Source organism: Vanessa tameamea, chromosome 6 (assembly GCF_037043105.1).
Source record: "Vanessa tameamea isolate UH-Manoa-2023 chromosome 6, ilVanTame1 primary haplotype, whole genome shotgun sequence".
Taxonomy (NCBI): Eukaryota; Metazoa; Arthropoda; class Insecta; order Lepidoptera; family Nymphalidae; genus Vanessa; species Vanessa tameamea.
In genome coordinates, this window is record NC_087314.1 from 9,274,423 (window position 1) to 9,293,962 (window position 19,540).

Consider the following 19,540-nt stretch of genomic DNA (forward strand, 5'->3'; position numbering starts at 1 on the left):
ATCTTGTGTTAAATGTACCAACTTATTAATTATTACACGTAAATTTCTCATTGATGTGCAAAATAAATAATCAATCAATTATGTGATAAGATGACACATTTATTGTTGTAGATTGAAACGTAAGTAATTAACTAACTAGTGTGCATACAAATAAAAAAAAACATCAGTTCAAGATGAAAAGAGCCGAGATGTCCCAGTGGTTAGAACGTGTGCATCTTAACCGATGATTTCGGGTTCAAACCCAGGCAAGCACCACTGAACTTTCATGTGCTTAATTTGTGTTTATAATTCATCTCGTGCTCGGCGATGAAGGAAAACATCCTGAGGAAACCTGCATGTGTCTAATTTCAACGAAATTCTGCCACAGTGTATTCCACCAACCCACATTGGAGTAGCGCGGTGGAATATGCTCCAAAAACCTTCTCCTCAAAAGGGAGCGGAGGCCTTAGCCCAGCAGTGGGAAATTTATAGGCTGTTAATGTAAAAAAAAAAGGTCAAGATGAATGAATGAAATTTGGATTCGTTTTACGGCTTTAACTTGTGTTTCATCAACGTAACGTATAAAAAATAATAATTTTATGAATGTTCAAGATGATGATTCATCATCTACATGTTCTTTACTCGATCGAAATATGTGCAATTATGTACTACGAGTAAAGTAAAGTATCCACTAATTAAAAAGGATGTCGTTCAATCTATAGTTTATTTTAAATCTTACAACTTGAGCGTTACAGATCGAATTATAATTCTAAAAGTAAAAATTGACACATGTTATTTTTGTCTGTTGGCCATGAAATGTGAATAAATAGGTACACTTATACTATATAACTCGAACTTAGTTTAATTATATTTTTGTTGCTTAGCAAGCAATCACCTGAAAAACCATCTAATTTTTTTGTTATATGAAAGTCATTCCCCAACTATAATTTTAAATCAAAACAAAAAAAATATCGATTATTTCCTTATAATCATTAATTATTATTTTTTATATTTTTAACAAATAACTATTTTTTAACGGGAATTCAAAGAAAACGCTGTATTTTAGATTTCTAACTATATATTTAAATAGATGAATAGATTACATTAAGTAGGTGTTAACAGATCAGTAACGCATATGCGTAGTATTCTATATTTATTTTTTTGGATTAAATATGTATATAATTGTTATTTAATGTAGGGTATTTATGGTAGCCACACGCTCTAAGCCTTTCGAAGTTTCAAGAACTTTCGTATCCGTCATTTTTGCATTTTATATCATCAGTTTGGCACCGAATTCAAACTTCGGGTTTCAACCCATTGGAATGATTGTCTGGAGTTGATATCGACATTTAAAGTAAAGTTTAAATATTTTTAGGACTTAGGACTTTAAACCCCATGAAGGAGTTTTTTTTATATACCTACTACATGGATTAGAAATTTAAAGCTGTAATATTAAGTGAGGACGGCTGCAGTTTGCTGGTTGAGTGTATCCGAATTCCCGCTGGTGCTAATCCAAGGATGGCATGCCTATTCCCTTAAATATTAGCATTATTCACGTGTAACTGGAAATTTGGTGATATGACCTCTTTATTTTTTTATACAAACTTAGTTTACACTGGTCTTGTGAACAGTGTTCTAAATTATTAAATATAATATCATTTTATCGTTAGTGGCGCCAACGTATGTATTAATTTTAAATAAGATAAATTATCCTAATTTATAGTACATTGATTTTTCAAACGTTTTCTTATCCCGAGTGACCTACGCTGTCTAGAGTCTAGCTGGCATAATTTTTAGTTATAGAATAACGCAACAGCTGTAACTGTAACAAATTTAGAAACTGAAAATACTAAATTAAGATCTGTTTTTGTATTAAAATTCTGTAAACACCAATATATTTTGTATCTGGCAATTAAAGAGAATTAAAATAAACAAAACTGCCTTCTTCTATTCCCAGTTTGTTATATACCATAACAAAGTTCAACTTATAAGGAAAACTGTATGAAATAGCCATGTCATTGAGAAGTATATTTGTTTAGTACTTGATGAATTCAGAGTTCGCTATCCGAAATATCATTCTGCCTCCATCGCTTACGGCAAAATAATACACAGCGAACTCATAACATACTACTATGTCTGAGATAAATATGATTATTATTTAATATTCTGAATGGATATATATGCGAAATTAACTTTATTTAAAATTGTGGTCTAAAACAACAGAGTTATTATAAGTAAATAATAATGTCATTTTCAGTTGATGAGATTTTATGTCCCTCTTAGAATATTTCTGTTAAGTTCAGCAGATACTATTATAATAATTAAGTCGTTAATTAATGTTTTTATATTAATTGTAAAATGTGTAATGTGTATACCTTATAGTCTTCTTGCGGAAGACTTATTTTTGGTATAAGCTCAATAGACTTTATTTAATCGATGGAAACTTCTATGTCTAAGGCCTAATTGTTTTACTAGCGATCTGCGGAATAAACGCGTTCTTGGTTCTATTAGCTATAAAAAAAATCATATCGTTTTTTCGCTTCGCATTGTTTTAAGATTAGTATCTAATGAAAAAAAAGCATTTTGTGTTAAATTGTGCTATTCTGAAATTTATATTTTCATGTCATCTGTAATTTTTGTATTTGATTTAAATTAGAATATAAAAATTACGAGAAATTAATATAAATCAAAGATTTATAGCAAAATAAATTGACCTTAAAAAAGTGATAATATTCTAATAAGCACATGTTTTTCATCATTGTAACGATCTATACTCAGGTAAAGCTTATATGTAGCTATATTAAAGAAAATATACAAGTAAATACATAAAATCTTTATAGTTTGAATAAGCAATTTTAAGGCAGGAATAAACGTAAACGAGGTCACTTTATGTTAAATTAAAGAAATGTTTAACTGGAATTGTTATATTTCGTACGTTATTTAAAAATTACAGTTACCTTGAAAGAATACATAAATAATAAATAACTAATAATAACAAATGACTAAATCAATGGTGTGCGAGGATATGTGCTGGAGCAAGAGCGGCGTGTTTAGCGGGAGCGGAGTTGCTGACCACGGCATTGAAACCGTTGTGTGCGTCAGCGGTGTACTGAACTGTACGCACAGAGCCGTCAGCTTCGAGCAGAGAGTACTCGCCGTGCACGGCGTCACCGTCGCGGCTCTCGTGTTGAGACTTGTTGTCGCCGGTGTGACCATCAGCTACGGAGTATGAGAAGTCGTATTTGGGGTGAGCGTATTCGTCCTCGTGGGCAGTAGCGTAGTGAGCTACTGGTGCAGCAGCATAGTGAGCAACAGGGGCAGCAGCGTAGTGAGCAGCGGGAGCCGCAGCGTAGTGGGCGACGGGTGTGGCAGCGTAGTGGGCAATAGTGGCATGAGGTTGATCATGACGTTGAATGCTTTGCGAAGATACAGCGGCGGCGGAAGAGTAGTGCACGGGTGAAGACTGGTAGGCTACGGGAGAAGTATGGTAGGCAACGGGTGCAGCGTGGTAGGCTACAGGAGCGGCAGCCACGATCTTAGCAGCCACAGCGTGGGGCTGGTCGTGACGCACAATGCTTTGTGATGAGACAGCAGCAGCTGAGGAGTAGTGAGGCTCAGCCAAGAGTCCAGCCGCGGCCACCGCCAACACGGCGCTCAAAGAGAGTACCTATAAAGAATATTTATCATTTAACACGTATACTCAAAATCTCGAAATGTTTAATTTTACCCAACTTTTTCTGAAACAATAATGTCACAGATTTAACTTTTATTTTGATCTTTTACTGACACTTACTTTGGTGAACATGATTGCTTTGTATGATGTGTGCAACTGATACATTTCACATATTAATGACCGCTTATATAGTGATCTGATTGTGTGTAAATAAAGGTCAACCGGGCGGGGACTGATCACTAAGGTTTTTTTCATACTTGTATCTTTTGTTAAATGTACCGAAATACTTATTTGTTTAAAAGAATATTTATCATTGATATGCAAAATAAATAAATAATCAATTTATTATTTAATGAGAAAGCATATTTATTCTAATACATCGAAACTAGTTCTTTTCTCAAAGTTATGTTTTAATTAAATATTCAAAATAAATACCAAATTAAGGATTTAAATAAAATTAATTAACAACAAGCGTGTTGTTAGCATACAAATAAAATAAAAAGAATCATCATAACAAGATGAATGAACGAAATTTGAACTTGTTAACTTTAACTGTATTACATAATACGTATATAACTTATACGGATTATTAATATTATGAATGTTCAAGACGAATCAGCATTAACATGTCGTTTGCTATCTATATATGTATAATTATATAGTAGGAGGACTAGTGTATAGATCTATTTATTCACGAAGGCGCGCTCTTTCGCGTTAATTTTAATATCGGTGTGCAAGACTATGAGTGAGTAAACAGGATGTTTGTAAAGACAGCAAAAAATATAAATTACATTTAAAATTTATTATTATTATTTATGGCGTTGGTTGGCGGACGAGCATATGGGCCACCTGATGGTAAGTGGTTACCACCACCCATAGACAAAGGCGCTGTAAGAAATATTAACCATTCCTTACATCACCTATGCGCCACCAACCTTGGGAACTAAGATGTTATGTTATATATGGAAGATGTTATGTCCCTTGTGCCTGTGATTACACTGGCTCACTCACCCTTCTAGCCGGAACACAACAATACAATGTACTGTTATTTGGCGGTAGAATATCTGATGAGTGGGTGGTACCTACCTAGACGGGCTTGCACAAAGACCTACCACTAAGTATTTTTAAAATATAAAAAAATATATATTAATTTATACGCGAATGAAAAGATATATACGTCATCGACCTCCTGTCCAAAGATTGGACTGATTTTTATGTTTTTTTCATTAGTAGATAGGTGGGCTGTAATAAGTTTTCAAGCATTATTTTATAACAATATATATATATTTTTTAATTCAAATTTCTTTTATTCCTATCCATATTTTAAGTCGAACTTAATATAACATCTTAGACCATTGATTAAAAAGGATATCATTCAATTGTGTCATTCATTTTACATCTCGCAACTCGAGCGTTACAGATCCAGTTATAATGGTAACAGTAAAAATCGTTACTTTTGGTTGAAAATTATTATTCTACATTTAATAGTAGTTATTTTTAAGTTTATCTTGGCTATGAAATATGAAACTTTTTAAAATATATATGTATGTTAAAGCTTAGCAAGCAATCACTTGAAAAAACCGTCCTATATTTTTGCTGTATGAAAGTCTATCCCTAACTAGAATTTTAATCGAAATAAAACAAAAAAAATCGAATGTTATCTTAAAATCATTAATATATATATATTTTTTGTTTTGTTGCGAAATAAATAGCAACTTTTACTAGGAATTGGAAGTAATCACTGTTTTAGATTTTTAACTATATATTGAATGTTTCTCTCTTTTGATCTCTTTAATCGTGTCATATTTTATACATATTTCTTCTTTAGTCCTTTTGAATACATGTTCGGTTATCGAAATTTGAGCAAAACATATATAATTAGCTATATTAAGAAAATGTAACCGAAATCGTATTTCGTTACAATAAGCAAAATTTGTAATTGGTCGAATCATTACATTTCGTACGTCATAAAAACTATTGGCAATTAAGTTGAAATGACACACAAATAAAAAAAGGTGTGGGTAAATATTTACGCGCAGGAAGTTCTACTTCTCCAGCGTAATTAAAAATAGTTTTTAATTGCATACAAATAATAAATTTTAATAAAATAATCTACTGATTAATAATAAAATGATAATTATTTTTATGTTAAATGTAATTTCTTTTTTTTTACCACTACTATAACATACACTCGTTTACACATTCACAATTTATATTTGTAATAAATTAACCAAATAAAAAAAAAATTATAATTTCAAAATAAAAAATATAGTCTTTAGTCCAGTCATTACGTCGGGAAAACGGGTGAGAAAGCAAATGAACCGAGGAAGCCAAATTTTGGATATTACGTGGAGGGGGCCTAGAAAAGTTATAGGTTTAACTTTTCTAGGACACTTTAAATTATCGACCAAAAAAGCCTTGTGCAATTTTCGCCATATTAAAAAAGGGTTATATTTTCATTTTTCATAATAACTCGGTTCTCCGTTGAGATATGTACATACATTTTTAGTGGAATTCTTTCTTTGTTGCTTTTTTTACGATCTATAATAAAATTGTTGTGCTTTGCATTTTCCACGTTTCGTTTACCGTTATTAATATATCGAGAAAATGGCAAAAATTTGGGGAGTGCAATTTCGGACATATCTATAGGAATAAACTTGGCTCAGATTTTTCAAAGACCCTCAGGAATGGGGTTGGCCACAGACTAATTACGAACTGGAACCAATTTGCACTACAATCGAACTCGCTCCAACAGAACTTTTAAAACTAATTTCGTGCAAATTTAAAGGAAAAGTGTAGGGCTGCTTTTGGCTGCATGAAAGCAGGAATTAGTTGCTCCGTTATTTGTCTGCTTTGTAGTGGCCAAACATGCAACAACGTCACAACAATGTTTTGGAATAGTTTTACGGCTTTAGCTGTATTACGTCATAACTGTATAGCGTATGATGATTATGAACATGAATGAACAAGAGGATGATTCATCATTAAAACTATTAATATTAGCAATATCAAATGAATAACAAAATAACTTTGATATTTTGTATGCAAACAACATGTATATATGTATATTTTGTGTTTTTATGCAAGCAAATCTATACCGTATTCTTTTTTCTGAAGCTATTATTAGTTTTGGATTACGTTTATCATTTATTTGTTTCGGTTGCATTTTATTTTTTTATTTTTCTCGTCTTTTTTATTGTTTTCTTAAGTTGTTTTAAAATTGAGTCTCAGTGCCCCTGTCTCTCCCCACCTCGACGATAGACTATTCGGCAACCGTCAGAAACATTTAAACCTGTCCTACAGTTAGCGGTGCATAATATGGAGGACCATTGCTCTTCAGTTCAATTAAGATGTTCACGCGCAAATCTTAAACGAGTTTGTCTGTCAGCTGTAGACAGCTTTGCTTTCTTCTATCTTAAGCCTCCTCTTGTTGATAGTGCTCTCACTTTTACTCCACGCACTTCATTCATCTTTCGTAGGGAAGTTGAAAACAATAAATCGTTGGTTGTCACGACGACGGGTGGTTGTTCGAGTTCTGTTTAAATTCAATTTAAATTTTTAGCAATTGTTCGTTGATCCAAGCCCGCAACAATGCCACTATTTGAGCGGCAAGTTCGGACCAAGTATCCATGTATATGGTTAATAAACTTTTGTTGAGTTTAAAATACAAATATTCAATACTATTGTTAACAAATTTTTATTAGATACGAATTTGAGACTGTACATAAATTTTATTTTCCACAGCAGTTCTATTATTTTTTTCTGATTAATGGACAGTCTCAATATTTTCATTAAGTTTTTTCAAAAAGGTTTTTATACTTATCATACTATCAAAAATTATTAATTCAAAAGTAATCCTGAACTTTGATGTAGTTTATGAGCCCATCAGCTTATATATTTTTATTTTATCAGTCAGTACTTTATCTTTATTTATTAAGAGAAATTAATAAAAAATCAAAGGTTATATTGAATCTTATGTAAGCTTCAAAAAATTATAATATTCTGATAAGAAATAAATGATTTTTTGTTTCTTAAAATAAACGATTTGATGGTTAGAATTGTAAGTAAACACGTTTTAAGTTTAAATTTCAACTATATATTGAAATAGATATATTTTACAATAAATAGGTATTTACAGGCCAATTGCACATATGCGTAGTACATAATGCTTAATGATGGTAGTATTGAAGGGCTGGGGCGGCGTAGACGGGGGTCTTGACGACTACGGGAGCAGCCTTGATGTAAGCGGGGGCGGCGGTGGGGGCGCTGTTGTGTACTACGGCGTTGAAACCACTGTGGTCGTCAGCGGAGTACTCAACAGTTCTGATAGAGCCATCGGCTTCGTGGAAAGAGTACGATCCCTTCACGACATCACCATCACGGGATTCTTGTTGTTGCTTGTTGTCACCGGTGTGTCCGTCAGCAACAGAGTAATTGTACTCGTATTTGGGGTGGGCCTGCAGAAGAGATAGATAAGAAAAATTATCGATCATCATCATCATTATCATCATTGATACCATACTATAAATCAGACATTATTGTATAGATACAAAGATGTGAAATAACTCACGATTTCCTCAGGCTGGGCAATCACTTTAGCGACGGGAGCGGCGTGGTAGGCGATGGAAGCAGGAGCGGCGTGGTAGGCAACGGGTGCAGGGGCAGCGTGGTAGGTGACGGCCGCGGGGGCAGCGTGGTAGGCAACGGCGGCGGGGGCAGCGTGGTAAGCCACGGTGGCGGGTGCAGCGTGGTACGCGACGGGGGCTGCGATGGCTAGCTTAGCGACGGGAGTCGCGTGCTCATCGTGACGTACGATGCTCTGAGAGGAGACGGCGGACGCTGAAGAGTAGTGCACAGGAGCAGGCAGGAGTCCGGCCGAGGACACCGCCACTACAGCACAGAGAGCTATCAGCTGTGAAATAAATTTGATGTTAAATATTGTTACACAATATAAAAGACCATGAAACATTTAACTTAAATATTGTACTCACTTTGGAGAACATTGTGTTGATTATTGCTTCGTGTTTGATCACTGAATGGTTTGTACAAGTTATCTTACTGGTTTTATAGTTCATGTATTAGGCGCGATTAGATTATAGTGCTGGTTTGAACGACCTTGCCCCTGGTCATTTTGAGAAATCTAATTTTACATTCACTAATAGTCGTATTTTAAAAAGAAATTGAAACGCTTGCAAATATTATACACTATGTTATGCAAGATATTTATAAAATTTACGATTTTAATTTTATAGCGGCGTTTTGGTCTTAAGAACATCGACTCTGACATTTACAATTGTAATCATTTTTAAATAAATTGATTAAAATATATTCCAGATTGAATTGTAGGACAAGTGATTTCTTCGCTTAAAAACGAACACTTTGTAGAATAAAACTAACACTTTCGCCTTCTATTTTAATCTCCGTTATTAAGTTTGCCTATTATAAGTTGTTACGTTTTTTCTTCCGTTCGCCAGAACGTATCAGAAGCGACCATTGTCTTTTCCCTAAGTTCACATGTTAATGAAATCGTTTTTCATTAATATCTTAAAATATCAAGAAACTCTTAAATACGTATCTACTCATTTTTGATCAGTGTCTCAAAAATAAAGTTTCATGTTTTTAATTTAAAAAATGATTGACTCTCATAAAAACTTTAAATCCTTATTTCAACCCCTTAGAGGAAAAATATCAAGAAACGCTTGATTACGTATTTACTCATGTGTAATCAGTAAAACAAAAATAAAATGTCATGCTTCTAACTTAAAAAATGACAGCCTTCAATATTAATCTATATAAGAAATGTCAACCCCTATTAAACCCCTTAGAGGTAGAATATCTAGAAACACTTAAATACGTATTTACTCATTTTTAATCAGTATCCCAAAAATAAAGTTTCATATTTTTAACTTAAAAAAAGACTGACTCCCATAAAAACTTTCAACCCTTTTTCACCCCCTTAGTGGTAGATTATCTAGAAAATCTTAAATACGAATCTACACATTTTTTAACAATATCCCAAAAATAAAGTTGATGTTTATATCTTCAAAAATGACGGACTTCCATACAAACGTTCAACCCTTATTTCACCTCTTTAGGGGTAGAATTTCCAAAATTCCCTCCTGAGTGGGTGTCAAGATATATTAGTTTATATTATGTGTACAGCCTAAAATATAAGTTTTATGCTTCTAGTTCTCAAAATTCTAAACATGACGATACTTTCAACAACTTACTACCTTTCATCCCCCTTTTCAACCCTTTACAGCCCTTTTTTCCAAATAAAAAGCCTATATCCTATAGCCTATGTTCTTTCTCAGGCTCTAGACTATTTGTGTACCAAATTTCATTTATATCGGTCTAGTAGTTTTGGCGTGAAAGCGAGGCAGACAGACAGACAGACAGAGTTACTTTCGCATTTATAATATTAGTATGGATATGGATTACTATTAAACTTTCATAAAACCTTTTTTTTTCCTCCAATAATTATTATGTTCGAAAAGTAACCACTGGGAAAAATCTAATAATGTTTATTGCACATAGTTGTCTCTCCACATGAAGATTAAACTAATTAACTAATTTATAACATATATTTTTTTATCTTGGTATTGATATCATTTCGCATTTCTATTTTCGTATAGAATACTAGTAGAGTGAATGTAATAAAGCTTTCATACGTTGGACCAGGGTCAAGGTCACTAAACAAGTTCTTCTAAGTTGATTACGCCGATAAAGTCACTATAAAACCAGTAAGCCAATCCGAAGAAATCATTCAGTGTTCAAACACGAAGCAATAATCAACACAATGTTCTCCAAAGTGAGTACAATATTTAAGTTTAAAGTTTCGTGAACTTTTATATTGAGTCACGATATTCAATGTTATATTTATTTTACAGCTGGTAGCTTTTTGCGCTGTAGTGGCGGTGTCCTCGGCCGGACTCCTGCCGGCCCCGGTACACTACTCTTCCGCGTCCGCTGTCTCCTCTCAGAGCATTTTACGTCACGACGAACACGCTACTCCCGTCGCCAAGATAGCCCTCGCAGCCCCAGTCGCGTACCACGCTGCACCCGCAGCCGTGGCTTACCACGCTGCCCCCGCTGCCGTTGCCTACCACGCTGCCCCCGCGGCCGTCACCTACCACGCAGCCCCTGCTCCCGTCGCCTACCACGCCGCTCCTGCTTCCATCGCCTACCACGCCGCTCCCGTCGCTAAAGTGATCGCCCAGCCTGAGGAAATCGTAAGTTGTTCTGCTTCTATGAATGTTTTACTAATTTACAGTAAAAATAATCAAGAATCATTAAATTATTATGCTTCTTACCTGCCTGCAGGCCCACCCCAAATACGAGTACAATTACTCTGTTGCTGACGGACACACCGGTGACAACAAGCAACAACAAGAATCTCGTGATGGTGATGTCGTGAAGGGATCATACTCTTTCCATGAAGCTGATGGCTCTATCAGAACTGTGGAGTACTCCGCTGATGACCACAGCGGTTTCAACGCCGTGGTACACAACACCGCGCCCACCGCCGCCCCCGTCGTCGTCAAGACCCCCGTCTACGCCGCCCCAGCTCTCCAGTACTACCACCATTAAGCATTATATACTTCAACTCTACTATTTATACCAAATTATGCTAGTATTTCAATAAATATATGTGAATAACATATATGAATATCAAAAGAGCAGTATTTATTATCAAGTCCTTACAAACAACTATTTGAAAATTTATTACTTTTTTTATATTATTTTTAAATATTTCAATTTACAATCAATATTTGCTAATAAATATAAAGACTACCCATAGTGCGGTATTATATTATAATATCGCACAAGTATTCGTGTAGAGGTGTGTACGTGTTCCTTATATTCCCTCGCTGTCATGATGTTGACATTTTCATTATTTTAAAAATATTAACAAATACCAGTTAATAACAGTCATTAAATTTATTTACACAAGAATTATTAATATTAAGGTCTTAATTGTATAACAAATTAAAATTAAAAATAGTTCCTGAATCAGTGGTAGCAGCATTTTCCAATAACACGTACGCATGTAAATTTCCCACAGCTGGGATAAGGCCTCCTCTCCCTCTAAGGTTAGGAGCATATTCAACCATGCTGCTCCAATGCGTCTTGGTGGATTCACATGTGGTTGAATTTCGTTGAAATTAGACACATGCAGGTTCCTCACGATGTTTTCCTTCGCCGCTGAGTACAAGATGAATTATAAACACAAATTAAGCACATGAAAATTCATTGGTGCTTGAACTCACAATACTCGGTTAAGACGTACGCTTTCCTTTAATTTTTAATTAACCTGGGCCATCTGGCCTCACATTTCCTCGCAATTCCGATCCTCGAGGCAAACGATTATCGATTCGTTAGTATTTATAGTGTCATCAGTAGAAGCAATAAGGCGAGGTGTTACACTTTTACACAAGCTCTAAGCGTTTCAACTGCAAATGGGATAAATATGTATGTAATTTGGAATAAGAGATGAATATTTGGATTGCTTGTTCGCTTCAGCTTCTTCAGTAAATTGTTTGTAAATTAATTTATTTTCATGAAATTATTAGACTTTGTGTTTTCAATTGTAAAATTAGAAGAGGTAAATCTTCCACACAATGTGGGAAACTAATTAATAGAAACAGTAGCCGATTAATTTAAACAGTGTGTACTTGTTCATCTTTGTAAGTAAACTAATAAAATTCAAATGCCAGTAGCAGTATTTCGTATACTTAACTAAGCGGCTATAGCAGACTGAGTCAAAGAACTGCGCTAAAAATACCAACGCTTAAAAATATATAAACTAACAAATCAATATCTTAAAATTTATGTTTCTCGAGAAAACCCCAGTAGATTGAGATTCATGACCGAAACGCTCTTTCAAAGGGAAAATATTATAATTGCCATTTAGTACGCAAAGCGATTGAAATTATTGAGTTGAAATAACATAATAATTTGTAGTAAAAAATATATGATGGATTTAATTCGTCATCCTGAAAACTTGGACGCTACTATATAATCATCTTAAAAATAAACATTTGCTTTCGATTTATGTGAATGTAGTGAGCTCGCAACTATACCCGAGTATTTTTTTTATTATATCGGTAGGCGGACGAGCAAATGGGCCACCTGATGGTAAGTGGTCACCACCGCCCATAGACAATGGCGTTGTAAGAAATATTAACCATACCTTACATCACCAATGCGCCACCAACCTTAGGAATTAAGATGTTACGTCCCTTGTGTCTGTAGTTACACTGGCTCACTCACCCTTCAAACCGGAACACAACAATACTGAGTACTGCTATTTAGCGGTAGAATATCTGATGAGTGGGTGGTACCTACCCAGACAGGCTTGCACAAAGCCCTACCACCAAGTGAATATCAAACAAAGGTATTGAATGAATTTCTTCAAAAGGTATATTCGCAAGCCCACCGTTGAACAGCGAAGCTTTAAACCTTCTCTTTAAGAGGAGAGGAGACCTTTGCCTAGGCTATAGTAACAAGATCTTATTATACCAAATTATCGATTTTCGATAATCGTGAAACATCGTGAGCATGTATGCACATGCTGGTTTTCAATGAAATTCAGCCACATGCGAAACGGGTGATCGGGTTATTCGAAACTTTTTAAAACAAGTCTTGAAACCACGTCAGTAAATATAATACTCAAGAAAGGTTAGTGCACAACGAAATGTCCTTCACATATGTATGAATATGTGCGTGCACAAGTGTGAGTGTATACTATACGTTACTACGTAATACGTATACTAATAGCCTCTAAATGTCGCACTGCTGGGTCAAGGTCCTCTACTTTGGAGGACAAGCGTTGGAGCTTATTCCACCACGCTGCACCGTAACTCCGTATTCTAAACTGCCATGACTTCGTTTAAATGTAGCTCGTGCTTACAACTTTGCACGAGCGCCAGTCAATAGGAACTCAAATGGTAACTAAATACTTAAATACTTGTTGACTTCCAGGTAGGATATTATAAATATAAATTATAAATATTGGACAATATCAAATACATTACACTGATCCCAATGTAAGTAGCTAAAGCACTTGTGTTATGGAAATCAGAAGTAACGACGGTACCACAAACACCCAGGACAACATAGAAAACTAATGAACTTTTTCTACATCGACTTGGCCGGGGATTGAACCCGGGATCTCGGAGTGGCGTACCCATGAAAACCGGTGTACACACTACTCGACGACGGAGGTCGTCAATATGTTATATACATATATAATTGTATTTAACTAACACGACTGTATTTTTAAATGTTGAAAAAGAGAAACTACTGAGTATCTTGCCGGTTCATCGCGGTAGAATCTAAATTCCGAACCGGTTGTAGCTGCACTTAATATACTTTGTTAAATGACGATTCAAAAGTGCTTGTAAAAGTCTCTTTGAGTAAAGTATATTTTGATTTTAATTTTTAACAAAAACGGCAGGACTCAAATTAAACAATACTATGAAAAACAAGTGAAAACTCCCGTGATAAGAAAACCACTTATTAATATTGAACGTTAAAATTAATCATTTTGACTTAGAAAAATAAACCATGACATATTAACAAATGTATTCGTTACAACATATATATATACACACATACATATGAATTAAAAGTACGAAATGTATTATTATTTTCAATTTCCTACGTATTAGTGACTAATTTAATAATTGTATATTTAGTGAAATATACAAAATATTTTATTTTATTTTATATAAGCTTTCATATAACTAAACGTTGTAACCAAAATATGTGCTTTAGAAGTATATATTGCTATGTTATTATGTAATTATTCAAAAAATATTTATTAACCAATATTTGAAGAGTTTTAGTTTTAACAGATAAAAAAAAAAGTTTGAGTTTCTGTTTTATTTTGCTCCAATAATAATGTATCATCCAAATTGTTTACGGCATGTATACAAATAATGGAAATTTTGAAATATGTTTTTTGTCTTGATATTATTTTCGATTCTCATTTTTTATCCTTACATAGAATACTAGTAGAGTGAATGTAATAAAGCTTTCAGCATAATTTACCAGGGCCAAGGTCATTAAACAAGTTCTTCTAAGTTGATTACGCCGATAAAGTCACTATAAAACCAGTAAGCCAATCCGAAGAAATCATTCAGTGTTCAAACACGAAGCAATAATCAACACAATGTTCTCAAAAGTGAGTAAAATGTTAAAGTTAAAAGTTTCACGAACTTTTAAATTGTGTAACGATATTTAACATAAAATTTACTTTACAGCTCGTAGCTCTTTGCGCCGTAGTGGCGGTGTCCTCGGCCGGACTCCTGCCGGCCCCGGTACACTACTCTTCCGCGTCCGCTGTCTCCTCTCAGAGCATAGTACGTCATGACGAACATGCTACTCCCGTCGCCAAGATAGCCCTCGCAGCCCCAGTCGCGTACCACGCTGCACCCGCCACCGTGGCTTACCACGCTGCCCCCGCCGCCGTCGCCTACCACGCTGCCCCCGCTGCCGTCACCTACCACGCTGCCTCTGCTCCCGTCGCCTACCACGCCGCTCCTGCTCCCGTCGCCTACCACGCCGCTCCTGCTTCCATCGCCTACCACGCCGCTCCCGTCGCTAAAGTGATCGCTCAGCCCGAGGAAATCGTAAGTTGTTCTGCATCTAGGAACGTTTTACTAATTCACAGTGTATATCATCAAGAATCATTAAATTATAATGCTTCTTATCTGCCTGCAGGCTTACCCCAAATACGAGTACAATTACTCTGTTGCTGACGGACACACCGGTGACAACAAGCAACAACAAGAATCTCGTGATGGTGATGTCGTGAAGGGATCATACTCCTTCCATGAAGCCGATGGCTCTATCAGAACTGTGGAGTACTCCGCTGACGACCACAGCGGTTTCAACGCCGTGGTACACAACACCGCGCCCACCGCCGCCCCCGTCGTCGTCAAGACCCCCGTCTACGCCGCCCCAGCTCTCCAGTACTACCACCATTAAGCACTATATACTTCGACGCTACTCTTTATACCAAATGATATTAAAGTATTTAAATATATATATTATACAGTATTTATTCTTAAAACCCACAAACAAATAACTATTTGAAATTTTTCATAAATAATGAAATTTAAAATCAAAAGTTACAAACAGATATACGATATACTAAATACTACCCAACAGTACAGGATTTTATAACAGTGCACAAGTATGTATGTAAACATGGTTGGTCTTTATATTCCCTTACTCTCATAATTAAACAGAATATCTATCTGCAAAGTACACCTATAATAACTATTTGTATCTATCACAAATAGTTATTATAGGTGATCCATTCCAACGTTTCCAAATTATGTGCAACAAAAAAATCGTTCACTATGAAACGGGTCGGATAATTTTTACATTCTTTAAAAGCCGGCCACCAAATCCATGATTCATGGGTGGTAGTTGTCGTTTTCCGCCAGGTAAAATCTCACCTGATGGAAAGCCTGCTCTTTTGCCTCCTACATATGTCATAAGAAAACAACAAATCTTTGAAACTCTAAAATCAAATGTTGCAAATAGATATAAGTGTAATACTAAAGATGACTTGTACACTATAAAATGTCCTCCGCAGTCGGCTAACTATGCCGTACATACTACACCATACATTATCCAAGCCACCGTAGTCTTCGGCCTTATATGCTAACCGCTAGACCAAAGAGGCAATCGATAATGGAGTAAATATCTTTAAGCAAAGGCTGCTGACTAAGCTAACTGCTCTCTTATTAAAGGAAAAGTTAGAAAGTTTCGCTGTTCTACAGTGGTTTTATGATAATGATCATTATGATCCTTTTGCATAATTTCACTAGATACTCGTGTAAAGGAAATCTACGGAGACTCCGGATTTATTTATTTCATTTTTTTAAATTTTAAACTCAAGTGAAGCACATCCAAATTTAGTGCCCTGAAGTGAGCTCGAGGTCTTTCTAATATGATCTCAGAATCAGACATTTAGAAAAAGTAAGTGCTTTTTTTTGCTAAATCAGTTTCTAGCCAACACTACAATCCAAACCAATTCAAATGGAATTCATATTGTATACATCATGAATGACGTTAGGTTTATTAATAGTATGTTTAGCATTCTGCACATTTTGAGGTTTTGCTTATTACGGTATCTACATGTTGAGTCCAAATTAATAGCAAGATTGTTTTCAGCAGCAGTTAGTAGATTTTCTAAACTTTTATACAATATTAATTTTGTTTATTATTAATGTCAGGTCTTAACACCTACTGTGACCTTTTTTATTTCAAGTCTCAAGTCTGATGACTTGGAACTTGGCACACCTCTGACATCGACTGTATGAGTTTCCTTCGTCTCTTCCACTACACCCTTACCATCTTTATTTTCACAATCAAGTTATGAGCGCACTATACTAACATAAACGGACCGCAAATGTGTATTTTATGAAGATGACGTAGTTTTAGGTTTCCCAGTTTACAGGAGAACAAATTAAATCCATCGCATTGTATTTATACTTTTTAATTGCAGTCGCTTCTTAATGAACGACATAATATTTACCTTTTGAGAAAGTGTTTGGTTCGTGAAACTCAATTCACTGTTTTGTTTCCGTGTAACATAGGTATTCAGATACTGTGTATTTGTATGTTCCTATATTTTACAAACGGAAGTTTAATAAATAATATATCTTAATTTTCTTGACCGCGATCTGCTATTATTCGCCTTTTTAGACTCACTACTCAAATGAGAAAGAGGCGTTTAAAGGATCATTGGTGGACGATGACGTCCACCGATGAATTATTGGTGAGGACGAATTCATCTTGTGTGGACGATTTTTCTCTTCAAATTTACACAATTAAATTCATAAAATGAAATCTTTGCATTCAAATAAATTAATTTACAAATAATTTATTGTATTTGTTATAATGTTTAAAATAATGAAAGTAACATTATCATGAGAGTGAGGGTTTATAACGAGTCCTTATGCGAGCTTACACACATACTGGTGCACTATCATATACAGGATTATACTGCTCACTGTTTGTGATTCTTGTGAAGTCTTTACGCATATTTCTTTGCAATACATTAAATTATATATTTATAAAAATAAATATTGTAATTATTTTTTAAAGATTATCAAATAGTTATTTGTTCGTGGGTTTAGAGAATAAATACTGCTATTTTGAGATTTATATGTGTTATTCATATATTTTTATTTAAATACTTTAATATCATTTGGTATAAAGAGTAGCGTCGAAGTATATAGTGCTTAATGGTGGTAGTACTGGAGAGCTGGGGCGGCGTAGACGGGGGTCTTGACGACGACGGGGGCGGCGGTGGGCGCGGTGTTGTGTACCACGGCGTTGAAACCGCTGTGGTCGTCAGCGGAGTACTCCACAGTTCTGATAGAGCCATCGGCTTCATGGAAGGAGTATGATCCCTTCACGACATCACCATCACGAGATTCTTGTTGTTGCTTGTTGTCACCGGTGTGTCCGTCAGCAACAGAGTAATTGTACTCGTATTTAGGGTGAGCCTGCAGGCAGACAAGAAGCATTATAATTTAATGATTCTTGATGATATACACTGTGAATTAGTAAAACGTTCATAGATGCAGAACAACTTACGATTTCCTCAGGCTGGGCGATCACTTTAGCAACGGGAGCGGCGTGGTAGGCGATGGAAGCAGGAGCGGCATGGTAGGCGACGGGAGCAGGAGCTGCGTGGTAGGTGACGGCCGCGGGGGCAGCGTGGTAAGCTACAGTGACAGGTGCAGCATGGTACGCGACTGGGGCTGCAAGGGCTAGCTTGGCGACGGGAGTAGCATGTTCGTCATGACGTACAATGCTCTGAGAGGAGACGGCAGACGCGGAAGAGTAGTGTACAGGAGCAGGCAAGAGTCCGGCCGAGGACACCGCCACTACGGCGCAAAGAGCTACCAGCTGTAAAATAAATTTGAAATTAAACATCGTCAATAACGTTAAAATTTCATGTAACTTTTAAAATTAAATTTCAATATTTACTCACTTTGGAGAACATTGTGTTGAGTATTGCTTCGTGTTTGATCACTGAATGTTTTTTTTACATTGGCTTACTGGCTTTATAGTGACTTTGTCGGCGCAATCAACTTAGAGGAACTAGTTTAATGACCTTGGCCCTGGTCCAGTGAATGAAAGCTTTAGTAAATTCGCTAGAATTATATACGAAAAGTCAAAACTACAAAATGGAAAATAATATCATGATTTTGTAATTGTTAGTACAATTACAAAATCAAACAAAAGAGTATACTATTAAAATATTGTGCGATAAAAAAAATGTTCTACAGTGACGTTAATACGATAATTGTTATAGTTTATTATTAGTGTTTGTCTAGTGGTCGCTATTTGACTATGATTGTATGAATTGACAAAATTAAATTATTCTGTATTCAAATAGTAGTTAATTAGGTTAAATATAAAAATATACCATCGGTTCGGAAATGACATTCTACCTTTTTTCCACCAACACCATCATTTGTGAAATAAGAAAATTGGTTAACAAACAGAGGAGAAATAGGTAATTACTCTTTTTTCTTTGTCTTATTTTATAAATTTATAAAAAATGTAAATTAAATATAAAAAAATTAAAAGAGATTAAATAAAGTCTGAAAACAGGGATATTCTTATAGTCTTTATTAATACTTATTATAACATAATAAATAATAATTTCTACGTAATCTAATTATATCATAATTATTAATTGTTCCGTGGAAATAAAAATGTTTTTTGTATGAAGGGCGTTTTTACTAGTTTCACGTTAGTTTGTTTATTGTGAATCCTAAAGAAGTTTTTGTCTCCATTTGCTGTCGTATCGACTGGCGTTCGTGCATATTTGTAAGCACGTGCAACATTCAG

At 35.2% G+C, this 19,540-nt stretch overlaps 3 protein-coding genes and 1 long non-coding RNA gene across 5 annotated transcripts in view; 3 read left to right on the forward strand and 1 right to left on the reverse strand.

Annotated features, from left to right (window-relative positions):
- Nucleotides 1-11,309, forward strand: part of LOC113393326 (cuticle protein 8-like) — a 33,879-nt gene extending 22,570 nt beyond the window's left edge. Inside the window, exons 1-3 of one of the 2 annotated variants that reach the window (XM_026630145.2) lie at nucleotides 10,432-10,463; nucleotides 10,543-10,884; nucleotides 10,976-11,296. In XM_026630145.2, coding sequence (XP_026485930.2) covers nucleotides 10,452-10,463; nucleotides 10,543-10,884; nucleotides 10,976-11,242 — 621 coding nt within the window. In that variant the 5' untranslated portion in view covers nucleotides 10,432-10,451 and the 3' untranslated portion in view covers nucleotides 11,243-11,296. Of the gene's footprint in view, nucleotides 1-10,431; nucleotides 10,464-10,542; nucleotides 10,885-10,975 lie in introns of those variants that run through there. The other variant, XM_064215183.1, reaches the window with a different exon arrangement.
- LOC135193335 (uncharacterized) overlaps nucleotides 1-19,540 on the forward strand; it is a 375,120-nt gene that overhangs the window by 103,255 nt on the left and 252,325 nt on the right. The gene's annotated exons all lie outside the window — the stretch shown is intronic.
- On the reverse strand, nucleotides 2,888-18,704 carry LOC113393327 (histidine-rich protein PFHRP-II-like). Its single transcript, XM_064215198.1, has 5 exons — nucleotides 18,675-18,704; nucleotides 18,294-18,589; nucleotides 8,223-8,514; nucleotides 7,909-8,109; nucleotides 2,888-3,592 (listed from the first exon to the last, which is right to left on the reverse strand). The coding sequence occupies exons 1-5, from the start codon at nucleotides 18,684-18,686 to the stop codon at nucleotides 2,987-2,989; spliced, it is 1,407 nt and encodes a 468-aa protein (XP_064071268.1). The 5' UTR covers nucleotides 18,687-18,704; the 3' UTR covers nucleotides 2,888-2,986.
- Nucleotides 14,809-15,697, forward strand: LOC113393287 (cuticle protein 8-like). Its single transcript, XM_064215181.1, has 3 exons — nucleotides 14,809-14,840; nucleotides 14,920-15,288; nucleotides 15,380-15,697. The coding sequence occupies exons 1-3, from the start codon at nucleotides 14,829-14,831 to the stop codon at nucleotides 15,644-15,646; spliced, it is 648 nt and encodes a 215-aa protein (XP_064071251.1). The 5' UTR covers nucleotides 14,809-14,828; the 3' UTR covers nucleotides 15,647-15,697.